The 24,162-nt window shown below is 37.2% G+C and overlaps 1 protein-coding gene across 1 annotated transcript in view; it reads right to left on the minus strand.

Moving 5' to 3' along the window:
* The window catches only part of LOC150075086 (corticotropin-releasing hormone-binding protein-like), a 28,490-nt gene extending 13,470 nt beyond the window's left edge, over positions 1-15,020 (minus strand). The window contains exons 1-4 of the mRNA XM_090388789.1: positions 14,822-15,020; positions 7,235-7,304; positions 6,715-6,872; positions 1,023-1,233 (exon numbers count right to left, since the gene is read on the minus strand). Coding sequence (XP_090244915.1) covers positions 1,023-1,233; positions 6,715-6,872; positions 7,235-7,304; positions 14,822-14,881 — 499 coding nt within the window. The 5' untranslated portion in view covers positions 14,882-15,020. The remainder of the gene's footprint in view (positions 1-1,022; positions 1,234-6,714; positions 6,873-7,234; positions 7,305-14,821) is intronic.
* Positions 15,021-24,162: the final 9,142 nt, after the last annotated feature.

Here is a 24,162-nt window from a genome sequence, read left to right on the forward strand (position 1 = left end):
ACCAAGAATATTCTGGCGAAGCACAAAAAATATATTCGTATGAAGTGCCTCACAATTTGTCATAAAAAATAATTCATGAAGTGTGAATTCCTCACAAATTGGCATAATTCTAATTTCAGATCGAAATGTTTAGTCTTTATATAGGGTGTCCCATAAGTCTGGAACCATATGGAAAAATAACTAATTCACATATTTTCATCGTTGCAGCCCCTTTGAGTATGGAAGAAAGAGTCCAGATAATTCTTCTCGTAGGAAATCGGAGTCAGAGAGAGAGAGAGAGAGAGGTCGCCACAGAATTTCACAGACTGAATCCGGACTACGAGCCAATAACAGACAGCTGTGTTAGCAAACTTGTTGCAAAGTTTGGGAAAACAGCATCCATTGAGGATAAACCACGGAGTTAAACTTCGAGAAGTGCCACTGATGACACAGCCACGACCATCTTCGCTCATTTATGCAGAAGTCCCAAAAAGTCTCTGGGAATATTATTCTCCAAGACAAGAGCATTGAAAAGTAGCATTCACCGCATCCATTTTTCCCTATGATTCCAGACACTTTAAAGTGAGTATCTCACTAACGTTTAGTAATAATATTAAAAAAAGTTTTTTTATTTCTTTACGTTTATGCGTTTGTTCGTGATGAACGTACAGATGAACTATACATACAGCCAAAATTAGAAAAAAATGTTTTCTTAATGGAAGTAGGTAACTTCCTTAAAGGTTACCTTTCTGAAGAAAGGTAACTTTTATAATCTTAAATATTTATGAAGTTAGATCTAGAAAAAGAATTGAATGATATTATTATAATCTGAAAAAAGGCATCAGTCTCTCGAACAGTGAAAACCAATGAGAAATGCTTTTTCTGTTCATATTGTACACGATGTACCAAAGTAAAGTTTTTTCTTTATTTTACTTTTCCTTTTGTAAATCTTTTTGTAATTCAAAACTAGTCTGCTTTCTTTTAAAGAAAATGTTCAAAAATATTAAAATGAAAAAATAACTCGATCCAAATCAGTAACCTACGTTTTGGATTTTCTTTAAATCTGATACTTAGCAAGAAGCCTTGTCCTTTTATGGGAATACGAAAAGCTAATAATCCAACATTTTGTGTTGTTACGATCCGCTTTTTTGGCTTCCGTTTTCCACAAAATTCAAAATATCTGTCATATAATGGTTTGGAGTGGTCATCAGAACCAGGGAAAAACTGTCCATTGAGTTCCCAACCATCAATGACCTAGTTCATACAGGAGAAGAAAAAAATTAAACGAAGACCACATACATAACAATAAAAATAAAAGTGTAAGTAACAGAAACAGTAAAACGTAATGAAGCAATAATACAATCTTAATTTATAAAGCAGATTAAAAAGTCATCTTTATTTGTGCAGAAATGCATATATAAATGTAACCCTTGAAGCGAAGCTGCAATCTTCTTGATTGGCTACAAGTTTTAGAAAGCTGCCAACAGTTGGCACTTCCATAACTGTGGTAGGTTGGTTTTCTTTGAAAGCATGAACATTGACCTTTATTCCAGTAGAGCCGGGATTCATTTCGACATTTTCTTCTTTCAGATCCATAAGAAGTTGATCTTCTTACAGATCCATATGGATCTGTAAGAAGATCTTTCAAGTTAGAGGGACAGAAATTAGCTCAGAGAACCCTTATATGTTTACTGACATTTCCGAGAATTCCATAATGTGGCTAGTTTACGAAATAATTGAATAACATACAAAAATTTAAACATTACAATACAGTTTTTTTTTAATTTAATTTAAAATACAATAATTCAAATGACTTCACTAATTCAAATACGGTAAAATACATTAATTCAAATGACTAATTTAAACTATAATTCAAAATTATAGTTTTTAAATTACAATTATTATTTAAAACCTAAATTATACTATTCGAATTTAAGTATAAATTAATCTAATCACGCCCCATCGTTGCCAGGATACTGCTGCATAGTTTACTACTAGATTGTTATTAAAAAATTTTAAAAACGCGTTGCCGTTCTTAAAAAATACCGAGCAGTTCCAAGAGGTCCCACAAATCATAGGTTGATAATAACTGCTGTAGGGTTTGCGAATATTTACAGCCGGTTGCTCAGTTGGTTGGTTGTTGCTAAGCCAATTTTAGCACAAAGTCAGCTAGGTCAAACTTTCTCAAATAGTCAGGTTTTTCCGTCCTTAATTTGAAACTACCGTTAGAGGGCAGTGTGTCAATGGCATACATTGATTATTAAATTCAAATTAAACTCAGATTCATAGTAAACTCGAATAGGCTCTCTAAACTTAATACAGGAGTTCGCTGTCACTTTTATAACACACCCAACTGCAAAAAGCACTAACCACATTTGTGGTTTAATGCACACTGGAATCTGTAACTTGCGTAACTCCTTGGTTGCATGGTAACAAGAAGCCATGGAAAACCTAGGCAGGAGTGCCACTGGATGGAAATGAATGGCTCTTCACGAATCCATATTACAAATTATTTCTACTGTGCTCTGATGTAACAGGGCTAGTCTGCAGCGATATTTCTCATTTGGCCATAAACTTCAGTATACAAACAGGGGCTACTTCGTCGGGAGGTGCTACTGGACATATCTATGAAATGCCTGAAAATTTAAGTTCTCTAATTTTTACTACATGGAGGATATTTTAAGAAAACTGACCTTCCTTAAGAGACATATAATGTCTCATATTTTCGTAATATATTACTTAGCAGAATCTATTTTGATAAGCGCGTCTTACTCTGAAATAATTTTGCAGTCACCTTAACTGCAAATTGCTTATGAAGCTACCAATTCCTACTTGTCCTTCTCAATAAAACGCTAAGCAATCAATCAAAGTGTACAAATGTGGTCCAAAATATGCTAATAACAAATATATGTGAACGACGAGTCTGTGAAATTCTCTGCAGGATTTTGATTTTCTATTGTTCTAGTATTAGAATAATCGTATAGCAAATCGTATATTCACACAATCGTATATTCTCTCATACGGACTCCTCAGTTATGTGCGCAGTCTACAGAGCGAAAAGCAGTTCAAAATAAACTGAGATTAATTGTTTTTGCACATATTTGATGGGTTGTTGGTTGATATTTTGGAGAGTTTTTGAACATCTATTTCCTTGGTCAAAGCGTGTCAGTTTATATGGGTTATAGTGAGCCTATTACGTCTGCAAAAGTGTATGTTCATAGTCTATTTGGAGCTCAAACACCCGAACAACACGAGAGAACTCTACTTCCCCCAAACTGAGAAAGTTAATTGCAGCCTCAACTGAAAACAACTTTATCCCCCTAACCTCTTTCCGTGGGCGCACCCACGGAAAGAGGTTAGGGGGATAAAGCCACCCAAAAACATTTCATATTATATAATTTGAACTGTCATGTGTTTATGCTTGCAAAAAGCTACCAATGTCGAACGTAAGACCCTCCTCTTCCCATTTTTGGATGCGCCTCTGAGTGACAAATAAAGAACTTACCATGCCATCACGGAGAACCACAAACATGATATAGTCATACTTTTTAGGTCAGTATACATCAAACTACGAAAGTTCTAAAAGATAATCTGTATTTCATATTAAAAGATAATTATTCCACCAAAGAACGAATCGTCCTTCTCACATCAATATTTCTGCATTAAGTATTCTTTTCGTTTTTTCTTAATTGTGTATAAATTCTACAATAACCTATCCTAATCTAAGGTAAGAGGTAAGGTTAGTCACGCAAAAGCAATTTCAAATGCAGCCATTACTCTTCACATTTCTGTCCTCTTAATTTGTTTTATTTTATGGAAAAAAGCATTTTATTCAGACCTGAAAACAAGTTTGAATATATCAAAATAAAAAAAATACCACAGTGTGTTTGTGATCGTCCTCATGAGAAGGGAGCATATAAAAATATATTAAAACATATTTTAATAATCCCATGAAATGCTGTACCAAATAACATTTTATGAGGAGAGAGGTTCGAAAAGTTCGTATCACGAGTATGAAAGGGTAGTACAGTATTAAAAGTTTCTACACTTAATGTATAACACTTCAAATAGCAACCCACCAAGTTTCAATAGCATTTTTTTTTTAAATTACGGGTCCTGAAGTAAACAAAGTTGTGTGATTGAGGAAAGACGGACAAAATCAGTCACCATGCAGTCATCCAATATTTGGGAAAAATGGGACTGACGACAAAGGAAATTTATGAGGATATAGTTTCAACGTAAAGGAGGATGCTCTTCCTAATCCATGGTTAAAAAGTGGGCAAAAATTTAAACGAAGGAGGGAGAACCTAGATGACCCACACTGTGGAAAGTGTACAATATCCATCAGTCCAGAAGTTGACAATGTGCATGATCAGGTGATGAGTGATCGACTAGTGACCATTCCATACATTGCCAGCATCTTGATTAACTCATCTGAACGAGTGTACTACTTTAATAACAGAGGTACTAGCTATGAAAAAGATGTTAGGACGATGGGTCCTCAAGTTTTTGACAGCAAATCAAAAAAGGAAAAGAGTTGTCAAGTCAAGTGAACATTTGTATCATTTTCAGGCAGATCCTGCAAATTTCCTTCAAGGTTTATGAATATGGATGAGACGTGTGTCCATCACTTTAGCCAGAGACAAAGGATCGGCACAAGCCATGATAACAGCTTTTCTCCCCTCCAAATAAAGCCAAGTTTATTCGTTCTGCTGGCAAGGTGATGGCATCGGTTTTGTGGGATGCTAATGGATAAGCTTCGAAAAGGATAGACAGACATAGGGGCACATTATGCAAACTTTGTGAAAACCAAAGGAGTTTTCTTCCACCCGGATAGTGCACCTGCTCACAAGTCTGTCGTTGTCATGGCTGCACTACATAAGTGCAGTTTTTAAATCTTGGGCATCCCCTACATTCACCATATCCACCTTCGGACTTTCACCTATATCCTAATTTGAAAAAATACCTGGCCAACATCCATTTTCCCACTGACAGTGACCACTGTTGCAGTGGTTGCTTTCCTGGAGGCTCAAGAGAAAAATTTCTTCACTGCTGTAATCAAACGCATTGCAGTATCGGTGGTAAAAGTGTGTTGACTCCATAAGAGCTGAAAAGTAACGTGTCAAATAAACTCTTCATACTCAGGCCACGAATTTTTCAAATGCCCCTCGCATCTTATTTCAACTTAAGTAGCCTACAACTAGTCTATTCAGACAATGTGTGGCATAATTGTGTATTACTAGAAAATCAGAACCATACAATGCCAGTTGACGGCATAGCTACTTTAGGATATCGAGCAACTAAAACGTGATCTATAATGCAGTAAGGTAATAAGTCTAATTCTCGAGAAAAGTACAGACAGAAATAAGTTGCATGTGCTTGCTGCTCATTTCTGCACAAATTTCAATAACCCAACTGCTACATGTCCTTTCGATAGAAAGAATTACAGAGAACTATAACACTGAATGTTGTTTGTAAAACTTCGCCTTTCAGCAAGCTAAGAAGCTTAATTTCAAGAAACAGGTATGTGGTTCAACTGATACCCATCAGCGACGTAAAATAAAAATTAGGGTTTGTCAGACTACCTAAGAACAAACTGAGATATTTTATCAGGAAAATCTGCGTTCCTCGTCATCTAAGTCTGAGTAAAGTGAGGTCAGGGGCTGTAAAAATTGCCAATAAGTGCTTTACGAGAAATGAATCCGAATATAGGACCTTGTTACTTAACAGTGACTTCTGTTTGAATAGGAGGAAAATGTACAGATTTGTGAACGTCTTGAAGCCATGAAAACTGTTTCCGTAACTGTAGGATAAAGAGTGATTAGTGATTAATCCAGAGCAGTGTTAAGATGGAAGTCTGAAAGCGACCACATCCCAGGCGTCAGCTCTCAATGGAGAAAATGAATAGTATCAATGGAATACTGTTCATTTTTTCAGCACCTTTCAGGTAGTGGGGTGGATAATTGAATAAAGTGTTACTGGGATCCTCTAGTGAAATGGAGAGGGTCTGCATTTCCTTGTTTCCGTTTTGACGCTTATAAAGGCCTCGACAATGGCTTCTTTATTGAGTATATAACCGTCCTCACGAATGACACGAATCCACGATTCGTTAAGAAATGGTACAATAGCAAAACAAGTAATCATTTAAGATATGAAAACAGTGATTTCCTCTCACTTCCTTAGTAAGAGAAGTTTCCCTTTCTACCCTTAAGTTCTACTGTTAAAGGAGTCTTCACCTCCTATTCCTGTATCTAATACAAACAAAAACTTCATGATTTCCTTTAATTAGTTCACTCAGTTTGCTCAAAGCAGTTAATAAGATCAAATCGGTGAAGCGAAGCGAAGCGTGAGAAGTTATTGTGTATCAGGAAATAAACAGTTTTTACGCTGTCATATTTAATAGAGAGGATAAAAATAAAAGCAAGGCCTAGTTTTATGAACTGGTGACAAATACAGTTGCGGGAATGCCACAAGCGCTTTAACTATGAAATAGCTAAACCTGATTTACAAGTATGCCTAGGGAATATATACTATGATGGTTGAAAATTGAACAGCACTTTCATTTTTGCATTTTTATTGAGAGCTTCAAAGTATTTTTAAAGATAAATATACACTTATAAATTTTCGATTTAGTAATAGAATGAAGTCACGTATTTCTTACTAGACGGAGAATTTCATTTAAGTTAATAGCAAAAACTAAAATAAACTATTAATCTTTTGTGCCTTTACACATACATTTAACAAACCTCCTTTGGAACACGATATATCAAATGTCTGAAACTCCAGCTCCAATTGATAAACAGGATCGCTTATAATATAGAGAGCGCAGAGTTCATTTCTTCCTTGTGATACAAATTTATATAATCCTTCTTTTGATTTCATATGGATGCACTCTAAACAAAATAAGGAAAAAACTTAAATTAAATGCAACCAGTAGTGTATCTCTAGCATAGCTACATTTTAAAATACCCAAATACAGATTAGATTCAATTTTTTTGTATTTTTTAAAGTTATGTTAATTTATTAAATTAGTCATTAAAGGAAAAGACAAAAAAAAAGAAGAGTTAAGTCTTTTGTGGTGTTTCTTGTAGTGTCTAAATGTAGGTGGAAGAAAGTATTTATCATTAATATAATTTGCACATTCCCAACCAACATTGTCAAATTCATAAAATGAAGCTTCTTCAGTAAGTCCATTTAAAATACAAATTAAAAGAAAAATTACATAAATTAGTTATTTTAGTGAATTATTACTTACGTCCAGTGCCATCTGACTCAAGCCGAATAACGTTCCCCAATTCTCTATCAAACATTCTATTCCATGTGCCCTTGAAAGAAAGAAAACAAAAGATAATTTATCGCATTATATCTTCAATGAGTAATATTGCGCTTTGGTATCAGCATTAGTAAAGGCAAAACAGTGCAAGGAAAACAAAAATTTACACATCAGCACCAGCCTAAAAAAAAAAAAGAAAGACGTCTATCTTCTTGAGAAGGGTCCAAAGGTCCAAAGGGGAACCTGCTTAGTGAGATCAGCAAAAGGGCACCCGTATGAGAAAAGACTTCCAATATGTGGGCTACAGAGCTTGGCAACCAGGAAACTTGTTTGAGATCTATAAGGTTCTGAGAGGAGAGAGTAAAAGAAACGAAGGAGAAATTTCCACTTTTATAGATGCTTTGAGACCTATATGTCATAAATTAAACTTAGAGAAAGAAATTTAGACTGTATTGTAGGAAGTTTTCTTTTAGTTTCGGTTGTTAAAAATAAATTTTCTGTTATACTCCGGCACGACAACCAAGTCAGTAAAGTTTACAATAAATGGTCAATACAAATATTCATTGTATTTAGTAGTCACGGGCTTGAACCCCGGTCCACTCAAGAAACGCGTGCTATGCACGCACCTGACCACTGAGCTACGTCAGGCCCAATTAATTGCTGGAAAAAGTTACCTCGGTGGTGAGGGCAACTGACAGTTTGTGGAAATTCAAAGGTCAGCTAGACAGTTACCTACATGATGAAACACACATGAGTTATTTTATTTTTATACATTTATTATTATTAATTCTTATTATTTGTTTTTATATATTTATTTAATTAATTATTTTTTGGCCAGTGTCGCAAAAGCCTCTGACTTCCTTGTAATATATGATTAATACTAATACTACCAATAAGGGATCCAACGGCGAACCATTACTAACCCCACTCACAACATTAGTCCATGAAGAACAGTGGCCAATTACAACTGCTCTTTGTCTCCTATCATTTAACCAACCATTTAGTCAGAGTAATAGTTTGTCCTTAATTCCACATTACCTCTAGTTTATACAGCAATCATTAATGTGGAACGATATCAAGGGCTTTACTGTAATCTAACGTCAAATGCAATGCAGACAGATTACTACGACAGGTCATAAGATTCTGGCGAAGCCATGCAAGTATTTCTTTGTCAGCAGGAACAAAGTTATTATCTCATTGCATAAAACAATGGTTGATTATACCACATCTAGAATGCTGCATACAGTTTTGGAAACCTCATTTTAAGAATGGCATTATACATTAACTGATCACTGAATTATGATCACCTACCTAAATACTTCTTAGGTTCTCCTTTTCCCTCAGTACAGTAGCTATCCGACATGGCATTGATTCAACAGGATGTCGGAAGCGTTCGGGAGGTACGGCCAACCAAGCTGTGCGTAATGCGGTCAGCAATGCAGGTATGGATTGGTGATTGGTGTGTCCAGACGCCTGATATGCCTCCATATCCTTCCATAGTGTCCCACAAGTGCTCTATGGGATTGATATCGGTGGAGTTCGGAAGCCAATCGATATGCTGGAAGACAGAACTGTGTTCCTCAACCCATTCCTGCACATCAAGTGCCCGATGGCTCGGCGTATTGTCATCTTGGAAGACGTCGTCGCAATTCGGGAAAAAGTGAAACGTAGCGGGGTGTACACAGTCAGCAAGCAGTTGACGATAGCGGAGACCAATGATACGTTGTTCCACATGCACCAGGGTCCAGGTTCCTGCCAGTGAAACATGCCCCACACTATACAAAACCGCCTCCACCGGCCTGCACTTTTGATACCATGCATGCTGGATCAAGAGCCTCATATTGTTGACGCCAAATCCGTACACGACCATCCACGGTGTGGAGTAAATAACGTGACTCATCCGACCAGCACACCTTCTTCCAGTCTTCAAACGTCCAACTTGCATGCACTTTGCACCAGGCGAGTCTTTTACACCGATGGACCTTGGTTAGGAGAGGATGCCGTAGGGATCGTCTGCTGGTATAGCCCATACGTGCGACGCATTGTCATGCCAGATATTGTTCCAGATTGGCACATGTTGTATTGGGTTGTAAACTCTTCAACAGTGCTGCGCCTGTACGAGTAGTCGGACCCGGCGCTCACCTCTAACATCAATCTTTCGTCACCATTGCAGTTTTGTCGTCGGGTCGTTGTTTGACCATTTTGACGCCAGTTCTGGTACACTTTAACAACGGCGGCTCTCGAACACCCCACCAGTTCAGCCGTTTGGGAAATCGAGGCACCAGCTCGTCGAGCTCCCACAATCTGTCCTTTATCAAAGTCCGATAAATCCTTCCTTTTACCCATCACGCTCGGAATTTTACTACCTGCTGAACCACTGACACCTTATCTATGCTAACTTCAGCAAGCTGTTCCATCGACTAACTGCGCACTCTCGTACCTATCGTGGTCAACGGGTTGCATTCAGTTTTCATAGGGGTGGTCATAGTTCAGTGATCACTCAGTGTTTGTTATTTGTATAATGTGAATATTATCTTATGCACCTAGTTCTTCTGTGAGGCCCTTCAAAAGTAGCATAACGCAATAATATTTAATTATTATATTAACATAATAAGTAATTTAAACCTGCCCTGTCACTACCATTTCGTCTTCTCTGATGGTTGCCTCCTCCATCCTTTAACTCTTTCTTCTTCCGATCCTCCCACTTTCTCCTTTCTCCATTCTTCTGCAATTATACCAGCTTCTCCCCTTCCCATCTTCGCCTCAGCTACAGGGTGACCGCCCCGTCATAGCAATACGTATTGGCTCGCCTCCGCGAGGCAGGGACGGGTACCAGATAAAGGTATTCTAAGCGATTGTTGCTTTCTGGTTAAGTGACCAGTCTCCAAAGTAAGAACACAACCCAACACCACTAGCACTAAACCCACACCATTTACTTGACTGGCCTCAGCAGAGTCTTGTTCCTATACACGATATTGAGGGCAACCTTAGGCACTGCACAGACAAATTTTGCGTACATACACACGCTATTACACACACTTCTGTGTCCCGCAAGATACCCCTATCTAACTTCAGCAAGCTGTTCCATAAGAAATTTCAAAGCCAGTAGTGAAAAATAGTGCTCCGTCGTGACTGTTTAATAGAAAATGGACCTCGTGGGTAGCACGGGGGATATAATCGCCATCCTCCCCACACTGGGTGGAAAAGGCCTGAATTGTAATTCCGTGAATGAAGCGAAAAATATTTTATGGGCTTTTTTCCACAATGTGACTGAGTTAGTCGGTCTCAAGCAAGGGTTGAATGGGTTTTATCTTCGTGAAGCTGGTGTGTTTCATTCAGAAAACAGGCAAATCAACCATAGAATACAGGTAATTTGCAGACACAATATACCGACGCCTCGTAGCCTTAGTTGCTTTGGTGCTTAACACTCTCACAAACACATTAGAAAATAATGGTGGATATTTGAAAATTTGATCGTCAGTATAGATTGGTGAAAATTTTACTTTTGTCTTAATTTCTAAATTAATCACTTTGTACGTACCCTGGTGGTCAAATTTAGAAATATTCTTATTATTTAAACAATTCCCATATATATGCAAAAAACAATTCGATACAATATACAATTTCTAAATTTTTAGAAGTGGGAAAGGACTTAATAACTACCCTGTACACGGACTGGAAAAGAGAGAGAGAGAAATGCCGGCATATCGTCTTCCTTAATGCCCTGAAAGCTCAAGATAACTAAAGCAATTTCAGAACTCAATAACGAATTTATAGCCAATTACATTAATCATTGCCCACACGTATATTTCCCTGCCAATCCCTCTCGTGCCTCATGATGCTAGATATTAGTTTCGAAATTACAGCCAATTTCATCAGGCGCGCACATCACAGAAAGTTGACTGAGCTAATAACTAAATTACATCAATGTACTGAAACGACTAGATTCTCTAAGAGTACTGAGTTAAATATAGAGTAAAGCGTAACATATTCATAGTCACGTCGAAACATCCAGACAAATAATCAGAAAATTATTGGGATTTGAAACAAGGTACAGAAATTTTTCATTAGATTTTAATTTATTAGCTAATTAGCCTATAATACCAGGTACAATACATAGGATGAAAGCAAAAGGAAGATAGAGGGGAACTTATGAACAAGGCCACTGATAGACAGAAAGCGCCAAACGACCATAATGTATATAATATATTGATATTTGTTAAAGAATAATATAAGTTTAGAAGAAGAGAAAAAGGAAAATAGGGAAAGATGAGAGGAAGTAGTATAGTTATAGAAAAGTAAAGATTTAAGCGTAAAAGTATTTAAGCGTAAGATGGAAATATATATACATAAGTATATTGTTGCATATCGAACAATCCTGGGGTTTCCTCAAGTGTCAAACAGCAGAATTATACGAAAAAATGACAATATAGTGTCTCTGTTTCTAACAAAAAGTACATGCCATAGCAAAGTAAAATTAATAATGAGAATAAAGAGAAATAAGGAAGGAATAAATTTAGAGTAGAACAAAGTAAAGATATAAAAAACGGATAGGTAAAAAATAATTTAGACCGACGCCCAAGTCAAACGCCGTGGACGAAATAAGTGAAATATCAATAAAATGTCGTTATCTTACCACAACAAAACAATAAAAAAAAAAAAAGAGGAAGACACCTCTGTGGAAATGTGTATATATTTCTATCTTACGTTTAAAATGTATTTTATTTTTGTTTATCTTTTATTATAATGCTTTACTTTTTCAATTTCTGCACTCTTTATAACTCTTTATAACTCTCCGATAATATTGAAATGCTCCGCCAACAAATCCAAGACAGCTGGAACTTTTGAGCAGATGAGGAGGTCTATAATGGGGTGGTTGCAGGCTTGTATTCGAGCCCATCGTGGTCATTTTCAGCACCATGGGCCCGAATGGAAAAAATGGCTGTAACTAGGAAAAAAGGCGAAATCAGATATATATATATCTGATTTCGCCTTTTTGCTACCGGGAAGATTTAGCACACGGACAGCGCTGTACCTTGCGAGTTTATAATCGTATATACCTTCCCTACGTATATTACGGCCTTCATTATTCATTGCCATCTTCACGCGAGCACCCAAAAAGAGTATTGAGGGCGCCATGATTCCCGTGGGCACTGCGTTGGGGACCACTGGCCTCATTGGTGAGTTTTGCAGACCACTTCTTACCAGATAACCTGTGGCGCTCTTCCGGTAATCTGTGCAGTAGCACAGTGGCAGCGTCACCGTCCTTTCCACGCCGGGTGGAAAAAGCCCGGCTTCGAACCAGTCAATAACGCAAGGAATTTTTAAGGGCCTTTTTCACTTCGCGGCTGAGTTACTCGGTCTTAGGCGTAGATAGTAAGGTTTTTTTTCGCCCGGCTTGTGTGTGAATTGCGTGTGTTTTTCTGGGCGAAACAGACGCAATTCACGAACATAATACACTTGGGTAGTCGAAATTAATATTCCGGGTGATCCTAGTGTGACATTTATTTCACTAATCCAATCGTCCTTCTTTGCACCTTCTCTCGAAGTTCAATGTCTTTTATATGTCGCCTGCAGACCTGGACACAATAATTCTGGGTGTGGTCGCATTATCTTATAAAAAAGGTTAATGGCCTCCTACTTGAAAAGTCCCGATAAATCACAGAACATTAGAATTCCATGTGCTTTTCTTGCCACCTGCTTACACTATATGTGAACTTCGTGTCGTTCTGTATCGCACTCCCCAAGCCTTTCTCATTCCATACATCATTTAATTCCCTTTCCCTTAATCTATAAACCACTCCTGCATTTAAAAGTGCAATACTTTGCATTTGATAGCATAAAACTTTAGCTGCAATTTTTCACCCCATACCTCTACTCGGTCCAAATCCATCTGAAGCAGCAAGGCCTTGCTCTGATCATTAACCACCTTCCCACCCGTTAAGTCGCCAGCAAACTTTGACAGCTTCCCCTGTATTCTCTCATAAATATCATTTAGGAAGATAAGAACCGAGGGTTCCGAGCGCTCATCTCTGAGGGATCCCATTTGCTACTCCACTTCATTCTGAAAAACACTTTATGACCACCTTCTGCCCCTTGTCCTTCGACCAACCCCATATCCGCTAATAGATCTTCTCTCTTATCCTAACCTGCTCTAATTTACTCAATAACCTCTAATTAGGAACTCTATCAAAAGTCGTACTAAAATCCAGATATATAATGTCGAAATTGAACTGATTTATTTATTTGGTCCGGTACTGCATCTTTAATCATGGATGCCATAATTTTGTCAACCACAAAGGTCAAACTCACTGATCTATAATCGGTTACCACTTCTTCGGCTCTTCCCTTAAGAAGTGAGGAGACATTGTTTGTACATCTGCAGCACAAGGAAATAACTGCTGAATCTAATAGTGATTTCATTACCATTACTAATAGTTGAGTGCGTTCACCTGTCGCCTTTATCGGTATAATTGGCTGTGCGCCATCACTGGGGCTTTACAATCTCTCAACCACGTAGCTTTTCAGATAGGCGCTTCCATGATATCATATCATTTATTTTACAACAGTTTAGCTGGACTTCACTACTTTGCCCTTGAAAAAAAATATGGTTTCAATAGTAATGATAGCTGCAAACTACCCTTTCAACTTGGCTGCCAATGCAGCTGTATGGCTAATAACACCAAGATTACATTATATAACAAATTAATCAGTCCATCAGAAATCGAATTTAAAAAAAAAACGCGATACAAATATATATTAGTAATAATTATGGCTATAGTAAAAAAATTGATTTTAATTGCTTATGCATCTGCTGTTAATACAATTTCCATATGAATATTAATTCGTTAAACACGAACTAGCAATGATATAACTTAATCATGCAGAAATTACAACTTCGTCCCTCACCATTAAAAATTATCACCTAAGTGAAGCGTTTACTCTTGTAGAGTTTTTTATACATTCACTCAGTGACAACAGGAGCCCATAGTTCTTAAATGTTTTAAGGTAGAAAAGAAAACATTAACACTGGAGAGTGCAATTTTTTTAAGGGTTGAGAAAAGAAGCTGAAAATTTTCCATTTAATTATTATATTCAGTCAAGTATGCAGTTTGGAACGACAGTATACGTACATAATACAAGGAAGACATTGTAATTACAGTGCACTTATAATACAGAGTGTGCAGATGTTTTAGTAATATTGTTTGTGTGTTATGCTGTCGTAACTATGACAGCAAAGTGCAGCACAACTTCAAAACGCTCAGTTAAAAACTGCTCACAAGCTACCAACAGAAAAACGATTTATTATAAAACACTGAAATATGAAAGCACTAATATAATACTAGGATTAATAGCAGATAGTGTGAATAATATGCATTGTATGAATAATTATAAAGCAATTTAAAGGACTGGTATGAAAAACCATTTCTTAAGACTTTGTGACAATTTTAATTTTTAATCTGTTAGCAGAAAGTTTTTAATGCGCAGGAATAGTACTTTATACTGAGAGCTTTATGTGTAGACAGATCGATTGACATATGAACAGAAGGGAAAAAGGTTGTCTCTTACCTTGCTCATAGAATAGTTAGAAAGAAGCACTAAAAGCAATACTACCATAAAATCGATCATGATTTCTTTTAACAGTCTCTAAAAACGACTGTAAAATATGATTTAAAAATGCCGCAAATGTTTTACAAACATGGAACGGAACCGCACGCTTTGGCTGCAAGACAGGGCTGTTGAAAGCGAAGAAGCGGGAGCAGCAGTTGCGATTCCACGAAATCAAGCGAATGCAGTCCATCTGATCTTAATTTATATGGAAGTCGATTGGTGGCGCTCCCTTTACTTTTAGAAAGCATCCATCTAGAAATAATTTGTGGACACAAATTATTTCTAGATGGATGCTTAACTTATTATTTCATTCCCTAAAAATGTTTATTTTGCTTTTGGTATTCTTTTGTGGAGAGAGTTTATAATAAATATTAAATAATATTTTCTCGGTAAAACAACACACAATTATTTGTTGCTGTTGTCTGTAAATCACACACATCATATGCGAGTTCGTATTAATTATTTAAGAAAAAGCTTAGTAAAAGTGATAATACCACATTGGTGTAATCACGTCCTCCCCTTTCCCCACCACCGGATGGAAAAGACAAACATACATATACACATATATACCATATGTGCGTTCGTATTAATTGTTTTAAGAAAAAGCTTTCAAAACCTGCCCTCGTGAATGATGACTATACAAAATATCGTACAATCACCGTTTTCCCCACACTAGGCGGAAAAGACCTGAGTTCGAATCCCATCACTAACGCAAGGAATTTTTATTGGTCTTATAACGTGACTGAGTTAGTCGGTCTCAGGTGAGGTAGCATGGTTTTTTCTCCCGGAAACTCGGTTTTTCGTCCAACAAATAGCAAGTCGACCACAGAAAGCACGCAATTTACAGACATATTATATAAGGGTAAATATGGCCTAAGTTGCTGATATGACTAAAATTGTACACTAACTTTCGAACCTTTGCCTATCTTTTTTGGAATTAGGTAGGTTATGAAGTTTGTAGTGTCACATATCACACGATCACATGATGAACAGGTAAGAACACTATTGTTCAGAGTCCAAAATTGGGCACGTGGCAATTGCCTTCGGATTAATATATTAATCTCCAAACGGGATTAAAGTATTAACTTCCAAGTCTCCAAATTAATCTCTGCTATTACTTGCAGAACCCCCTGAGATGAACCAACCAACTCAACTCAGAAATCAGTCTGAATTTTCAATTGAAATTTTCACTTACTTTAAAATGGCTGTCTGCACAGCTATTTGGCCAAAAGGTTTAATACCAGGGTGTCCATAAAAATGAACTGTTGAACACTTTCCATTTTATTTGACTCAATTGTTCTGGCAAAAAATTCGGAGCTATGGACTTAACGGTGGAATACAATGATAAATAGCTTCATATTATTTTTGGGACGAGGTTATCAGAAGTAGAAGAATAGAATAGAATATTCTGCATTCGAAGTTATCGAAATATAACCTGGTAATCTTCGATCGAATAATAACGTTTGACGATTATTTATTAAATGCCGTAATATACCTAGTTTCTGTTCACATTGAAACATTTTCTAGAAACCTGCAATTTATTCCATCATACCAAACCGAATTATTTTGATCGAAAGGAAATGGCAGGTAGAATTATGGGGCCGTTTCGATCGCTGAGCGTAATTGGCAGGTTTATTCTAAGAGGGAGGAGAGGAGATTACCTATTGAGCTGAATTGCAATGCCCATCCAAAACCTACTGAAATTTGAAGGGATGTAATACTAAATAGACAGGCAAGTAATAAAATAAAAGAATTAAAAATTCAGGAAACGCCGTAATGTGTCATTCTTTGTTTGTCCTTAGTTCCTTAGTTCCATGGTCACGTGCAAAAAAAAAAAAAAAAAATCATACACAGAATGTTTTATAGAATGTGGGCTACGCCTTCAGGTTCGAGAATTGATTCAAGACTGAAAACAATGAAAACGGTTTACATAAACATGTGTCCGATTGTGAACGGTTACAAAGCAATGGCTGTTTGAATTTTAAAAACTGGCTATGGACTGTCAAATAGTAAAAAATGGCTATAGAGTGTTCAATAGTAAAAAACAATAAATAAGAATACCCGAGCACATGCTTAATGTTTATTCATACTAGGTATATGCTTGGTTATTTTTATTTTTCTACTGAAAACTCCATATAATACCTTCTGTTTTTAAAAATTCAAACAGACATAACTCTATAAGCGTTCAGCAATAAGCACGTTTATACGACCTTGTTTCCTTGTTTTCAGATCCTGAAACAAAACCTCAAAGTACGACCTACATGTTACTGAATAAATAAAAGTAATTTTTCTGTTTGTACTCCGGGACGACCACGGTCAGAAGAGTTCAGGAGATAGAAAGAATACAAGAAACAGCACAGTATTCAGCAAGTCACGGGCTTGAACCTCGGTCACTCAAAGCACGTGTACTAATGCACTTTTCCGATTGATCACTCGGTTATGGCGGCCTAAATCATATATAATAGTATATAATACAATAAATATATACAATCAAATAATATAATACAATCATCTTTCAAAATTAACAAATGCATCATGTGATGTTATTGTTCTGTCTTATTCTTGTAACAGTTTTATTTGAAGATATGTCCAAAAGCGATCGGGTTGGAAATTAAGGCTGTTTTTCGATTGTAAGGTCTAATGATAAAAAAAACGTGCTGAGAAAAAACGTTTTAATTGGAATAAAAAAAGAATTTCACGTTTACATATTCACAAGTACTCCCGTTTCCCAGAACGTCTTCTTCTCATTCGGATTTTAGTAAAAAAAAATTTAAAACGCGTATGCGTTATGTTTTATTTTATGCAGACTTTAAAAACCCCAGCTACGGCTTTGCTTGTGTTTAGTATATCGGGTACACTGAAAGGACAGAATTCATGGGATACCTGATTCCTGGGCAACGCGACACTGTCACCCTCTCGCTAGTGGACGAACCCACCGCTTGGCAGGTATATAGGTACACTGCATCACTGCATTCATGTAGACGGTAATTCAATGTCAGTATGGATAAACGTCGTGAGTTAACCGACTTTGAAAGAGGAATGATAGTGGGAGCCCGACGCATGGGTCACTCTATTGCGGAGGTGGCACAGAAATTGCACTATCCCCGTTCGACAGTATCAAGAGTGTATCGGGAATACGCCATTTCCGGAATAACATCTCATCGTGGACAGCGCTGTGAGCGGAGAAAGGTGGTGGATGAACGTGGCCGTCGACGTCTATCTCGCATTTTTCAGCCAATCGAAGAGTGACAGTGTCACAAATCACCGCCAACTTCAACGAGGGGGGGGTGCCAGAAACGTCTCCACCAAGACCATCTAGCTATCATTAGTTGCAATAGGTTATGGGCGCAGACGACCCACCAGAGTCCCACTGCTAACACCACGACACAGGACTGTACGCCTGAACTGGGCGAAAGAACATCGGCACTGGACCTTGACTGGATGGATGACGGGTTTCCTGGTCCTATGAGTCCCGTTTCCAGTTATTTCGAGCGGACGGGAGGGTGTAACTGGTGGAAACTACACGAAGCTATGCACCTGTCGCGTCAACAAGGAACTGTTCAGGCAGGTGGACGGTCCGTAATGGTCTGGAGTGTGTTCAACTGGCACACGTTGGGAGCTCTAGACGACCGTTCAGAGATATGTCTAGACGCATCTCTGAACGGTCCAGGTTACGTGTCCATCCTTGTAGACCATCTGCATCCCTTCATGGTTATCGCATACCCACAGGGCAATGGACTCTTCCAGCAGGACAATGCATCTCCCCACAGAGCCATGGTTACTGGAACATGGTTGGAAGAGCATTCCGCAGATTTTACCACCATGGAATGGCCTCCCTGTTCACCGGGCTTTATTCCTGTGGAGCATCTCTGGGATGCTGCGAAAAGGTCCGTTCGGGCTTTGTATCCTCCACCCAGGAATGCGACGGAATTATGGACACGGTGCAGCAAGCATGGATGGAAATACCTGTGGAGCGCGTTCGAGAACTAGTGGACTCAATGCCTCGCCACGTGACTGCCCTAATACGGGCGAAAGGTGGGCCTACCCGTTACTAGATAAGTATCTCATAATTTCTGTCCACTTAGTGTACTTGATATATGCTTTCAGTCTCTCTTTTATGGACAATAGCAGTGTCCTAATAAACATGCCCTCCGAGCAGACAAGTCCGCACGATACGTCGCCGTCTGTTACTCGTGTGGAGGATCTGTGTTCGATTCCAGTCGTTGAATAATATTGTTTACTCAACGATCTTTTAGCAGATCTCAGGATTGTGTACGGTGTTTCCCCTTGAGTTGTTTTTCAGTCCGCATAACATGTAAATAGGCCTGTGAACACACACACACACACACACACACACACACTTCTACAAACATACTGTTGTTGTAGGATTTTAGGTGCATCAGCGATTAATTTAAATCCTCCCTTGTATATTATATTACAGACATAATACAGTTAGGGTTATGAGCGCGTGCTTGGGGGAAGTTAATTCCTTTTTTTGTCCTTATAAACACCTAATAGTTATTTTAGCCCAGCACTTTGGGCCTGAAGACAGGCTTTGGTCGAAACCGAAACGTGGCAAAAGTATCTTCCGTTAAGTATGTATTGAGATTGTTGCGTTTATAAACCAAATAACTTACACATCACATGTAGTTAAAGAGTGTACTTTTCAAATCTAAAATGTAATGTCCAAATTCGAAAATGTTTCACTTACTAGCTTCGCTTTTCAAATGCGCCTGTATTATACGGAGGAGTGAATATGTCTGCAGTTAATATATGGATAAACCACAAGTAAATTCTTTGTATACTCCAGCACGACTACTAGGTCAAAGAATTCAAAACTAATAATTTTAACAACGAATGCAATCATTAACGGCATTTTAAATTGCTCTATCAATAAAATTATTACTACATGGCGATTTAAGATGACAAAAAATAAATAATAAATAAATTTCTGTTTATACTCAGAGTCGGCCATATACAGTCAGAACCACCAAAGCATATACATCATAATTCGGGTTAAAATGCTCAATTGTTGAATCTTTTCCAGCTTTCTGGTTTTTTTAGGACTAAACGTTGAACTCTGTTTAAATTTTTTTGTTTGCGATTTGTAAAAGTTGGAAGATCTAAATTTTTTATACAATTTCTTACATAACAACGCAAGTATGTTTATCATTTTTAAACCGCTTCCCCCAATACCTAAATAGAGATAGATATCGTTTATACTGTCTTTTGTATTAAAAATATTACTGAAAAATATTGAAAAAGAAAACGAATTCCAAACACGTCAGGCTGGAAAAGACTAAAGTGGTGGGAGAAGAGGAAGAAACGAAAATATATCTGAATCTTGTTCGCATCTCATCCGTCTTCACCGTTCTGGTTCACTTCCTGGAGAGAATAGTCCATTTAAGTTACAGCAGTGAAAGGTGTTAGCTTTTCTTAAAATAGCATAGTAGTACAAATCTATTTCCTGCAGTTCACCTTGTTTCAAAGGCCAATACTCTCCTTCCAGTACACATGAATATACACACACTTACTTGAAAAACACCAAGACACTTTCGCTTCTTTTGAAACAAAGTTAGTTAGGAACACTTCCCAGAAATATATATAAAAAAATAGAGGAAATCATAGAGACTTAAAGAATAATCAGATCATAACAGAACAATAGCTAAAAGTTATTTTAAACAGTAATGTATGAATGGTTTACTTAAGCAATGTAGAGCAACCATTATTTTCATTTCTTTGAATACGATCTTATTTCAATATCAATAATCAATGGAGGTTAATAATCACCCTTATAGTTACTACTTAAATATATATATATAAATAATAAGGCGAATAAATATAGATGCAATCAAAAAATAAAACAAAATTAGAAGAGAAAACTTATGTATAAAAAAACAAGGATACTTATTTATCTAAAATTATGGCAATGGTCCAAGTCCTAGGAGGACTGCTCTCAAACATAGGAAGCAACATACAAGAAATGTATAAAATGCAATGCAAGCGGATGATAAATTCTGATAGATAAAAATTCTTTGGTGACATATACTTCTTCCTCTTCACGAATTGTGCAGGGAGAAATATGGATGTGAACAGATACGAGGAAAGACAAATAATGTGGAAAATAAAACTGGAAGAGAACTAGAAATACATGTATAAATATAAAATAAAAATGTAAATGGGGAATTCTATGAGAACCAGCCGTGTCGCTAGTGCAATATTAGTATAAATGTACTAATCATAGTAAAATTACTACAGTTTCAGTACAATAGTAGTTTTCAAATAAATTAAACCCAGCAGCTCTGCCAAACAAGAAATTCATTGGATACTAGTAAGTTGATAATAACACAAGTCACTTACAAAATATTTCGAATGTGTTTATTTACTTTTTTTAAGCATTATAAATATTAATCTTCAACCATTTTAATTGCTGTATTTTTTTAGATTTATAAGATGCGCTTTATTTCTGACAAAGTGCATAATTCTTGCCTGGAACCTTATAGTTCAAAAGATCCCCCCCCCCCCAACACACACACACACACCTGTACACCTGCACTAAAAGTACAAGATTTGTAATTTCAGAATGACTAGTTCAACTTGATATCAACAACGAAAAGCGCCTCAGTATTTTTTTAGACGCGTTCGCATATATATATATATATATATATATATATATATGCGCTATTATCTTCACAATGTTCGTTCGTCTGTCCGTCCGTCCATCCGCATGTAATAACTGAACTTCCAAGCGGACAGCTTTTCATGAAATTTTCTATTTGGACTTGTTAAAATTGTCGAGCCATTCCAAACTTCATTAAAATCAGACCAATAAAAATCCAGCAATTATTATTCCTTTTTTCCATACATTTTTTTAAATAAAAAAAACATTTAATTTAATTAAACTGAACGGCTCAGTTTAGAGAAAGCAACAACTTGAACGTTTACTTGAATACAGAATACATATAAGAAGGATGGTAATGGAGGAAGAAAACAAAAAGGGTTATTGGTCAAGATATTTTAGAATTACTGAACTCAATCACTTATGTGATGAACATAAGAAATGAACATAAGCTTGGGCGAATGCTCTAACTTTAATCGAATCCAATCACCATTTTAATGGAATGCAAATACAGCATCATTAGCATAGTTGTATCTATTTACTTGCGTGACAAGGAGAGGAAAGAGATATTAAGAATAAAATCTTAAATACAGAACTCCTTTAAATACAGAACTCCATTAAAGAACTCCTGCATAATTCTGCATTTTAGGAAGCAAGAGGTTGGATGGTCTAAGTTCGGCCATCTGGTTCACTTTAAATATTGCTCCCTTTATAGCAGTCACAACTTATACAAGAATTCTGTCCAATTACGCTAATGAAACATCCTGCATGAATGGTATATTCTGCATCAGGAACTTATTAGTGGAAAAAGTGGTTATATCGATTGCTAAGATAAAAGTAGTACGTATCCATTTCATTTATACGTCTGTTAAATAACATATTTGTGTTTTTTTCATGAAAGAGCATGGACTATCAAAAGTCTTTGATGTTTCTATAGGGAAAGACCCCACTTACTCGTCAAAACATTTTTATGGAATGTTGGCGATACAGTAAAAATATTCGTTAGGGTTGGGGCTGTGTGTAAAAAAACAGGCATTTTGGGGATATATAAGGCTGACATCATTACAGTTCCATGCTTATATGAACTAGACTTTGTATAGAAATTATTATTGAACTGGTCAGTGCCTTTGCACAATGTTTAGTTCGTAGCGAACTGTCCAAGTCGATAATTGGCACAGTTTTAATTATATCTTATTTGTGGATACCTTCACAACGAGTGGCCTGCACTGCACTGATTGGTTTGTGTCAGAGTAGCGTTATGTTCTGTTGTTATGTCACTGGCTTCTTGGCCGCAGGACCCCTAATGGGCAAGAAGCCAGTGATATAACAACAGAACATAGCGCTACTCTGACACAAACCAGACATTACACTTTTTCTGGCTTTTACAGAAATTCTGTATTTCTTCACAAAGTACCACGGCGCAGATGTGGGGAAACCGGTGGCGCCTGCTACAAAACACTATATGCTTCGAATAAGTAACGCTTCACCAGTGGAGAAGACTAATGTTACTTATTCTTAGCGGATACCACACCCAGACGGCACCGTTTGAAAAATGGTATGAGATAAATCACCACTGTGTTATCCACATACTATCCCCATCAGACTTATGAAAGCAAAAATGGGTAGGAAAGTGATAGTAGGAGAGGAAGAAGAAGAAGAAATGCCGTCGAAAGAGGAAAGGGACAGTTTCTCCTCACACTCATTCATTGAACTGACGTAGCCGAGTGGTCAGGAGTAACAGTGCTTAGCATGCGTTCCTTGAGATAACCGACAAAGTTGGTTATCTTGAGATACGACGTTTATCGTATTTAGTAATCACGGTTCAAGCTGATTACTAAATACGATAAACATTTGTATTGACGATTTATTGTAAACTCTAATGACTTGGTTGTCGTGCTGGAGTAGAAACAGAAAATTTAATTTTTTAACTTAACCACTCATAAAGCCCCCGAATAGGCAATGCTTCCCCATTAGGGAAGACAGTTATTACCCATTCGCGGCATCCAGCGCCCCATCAAGAAGCCCCCAGACGGTGACGTTTAAGAACTTATTGGCTCTTCATCGGTGGATGTGTGGATGAGGAGGTACCCTGGCGTTGCAATAGTGACAACCCAATTTTTAAGTATAAGTCCACAATATGAGGGATGCCTGATGGTGTGTAACAGTATAAACTAAGGCAATTATTTTGCATGAAGCATGAGACAAAGCTTAAGATTCACTATTGAACGGGTCTGTGCCTTTGCACCATGTTTTGTTCTTAGTGAACTGTCCAAGTCGATAATTGGCATCGTTTTAATTGTATCTCATATTGTGGATACCTTCACAATGAGTCGCCGAGGTATTGCACTGCTTTGAATAAGTAACGCTTCACCAGTGGAGAAGACTAATGTTACTTATTCTCGGCATACGCACGAAAGATGTTTTATGTGTAAATATCTTTGACACACCTACTAAAATTCGAACAGCTAGAACCGAAATCATGAACATTGCAATTTATGTTCACGTCGGTTACTTACTCTGCCGAATCAATGTTTGGAAGAGGTTAGGACAATAGCTTAATTACCCATTTGATTGTAGCTATTTGTTGAATAGTATGATTGCAGCAATACAAGTACTGTATTTGTATTGTTACAATCATACTATCATGTTGGATCATGTTACTCTGTCATCCTTTGTCGCA

Source organism: Mastigoproctus giganteus, chromosome 14, assembly GCF_048544385.1.
Source record: "Mastigoproctus giganteus isolate SK-2022 chromosome 14, ASM4854438v1, whole genome shotgun sequence".
In the NCBI taxonomy this organism is placed as follows: Eukaryota; Metazoa; Arthropoda; class Arachnida; order Uropygi; family Thelyphonidae; genus Mastigoproctus; species Mastigoproctus giganteus.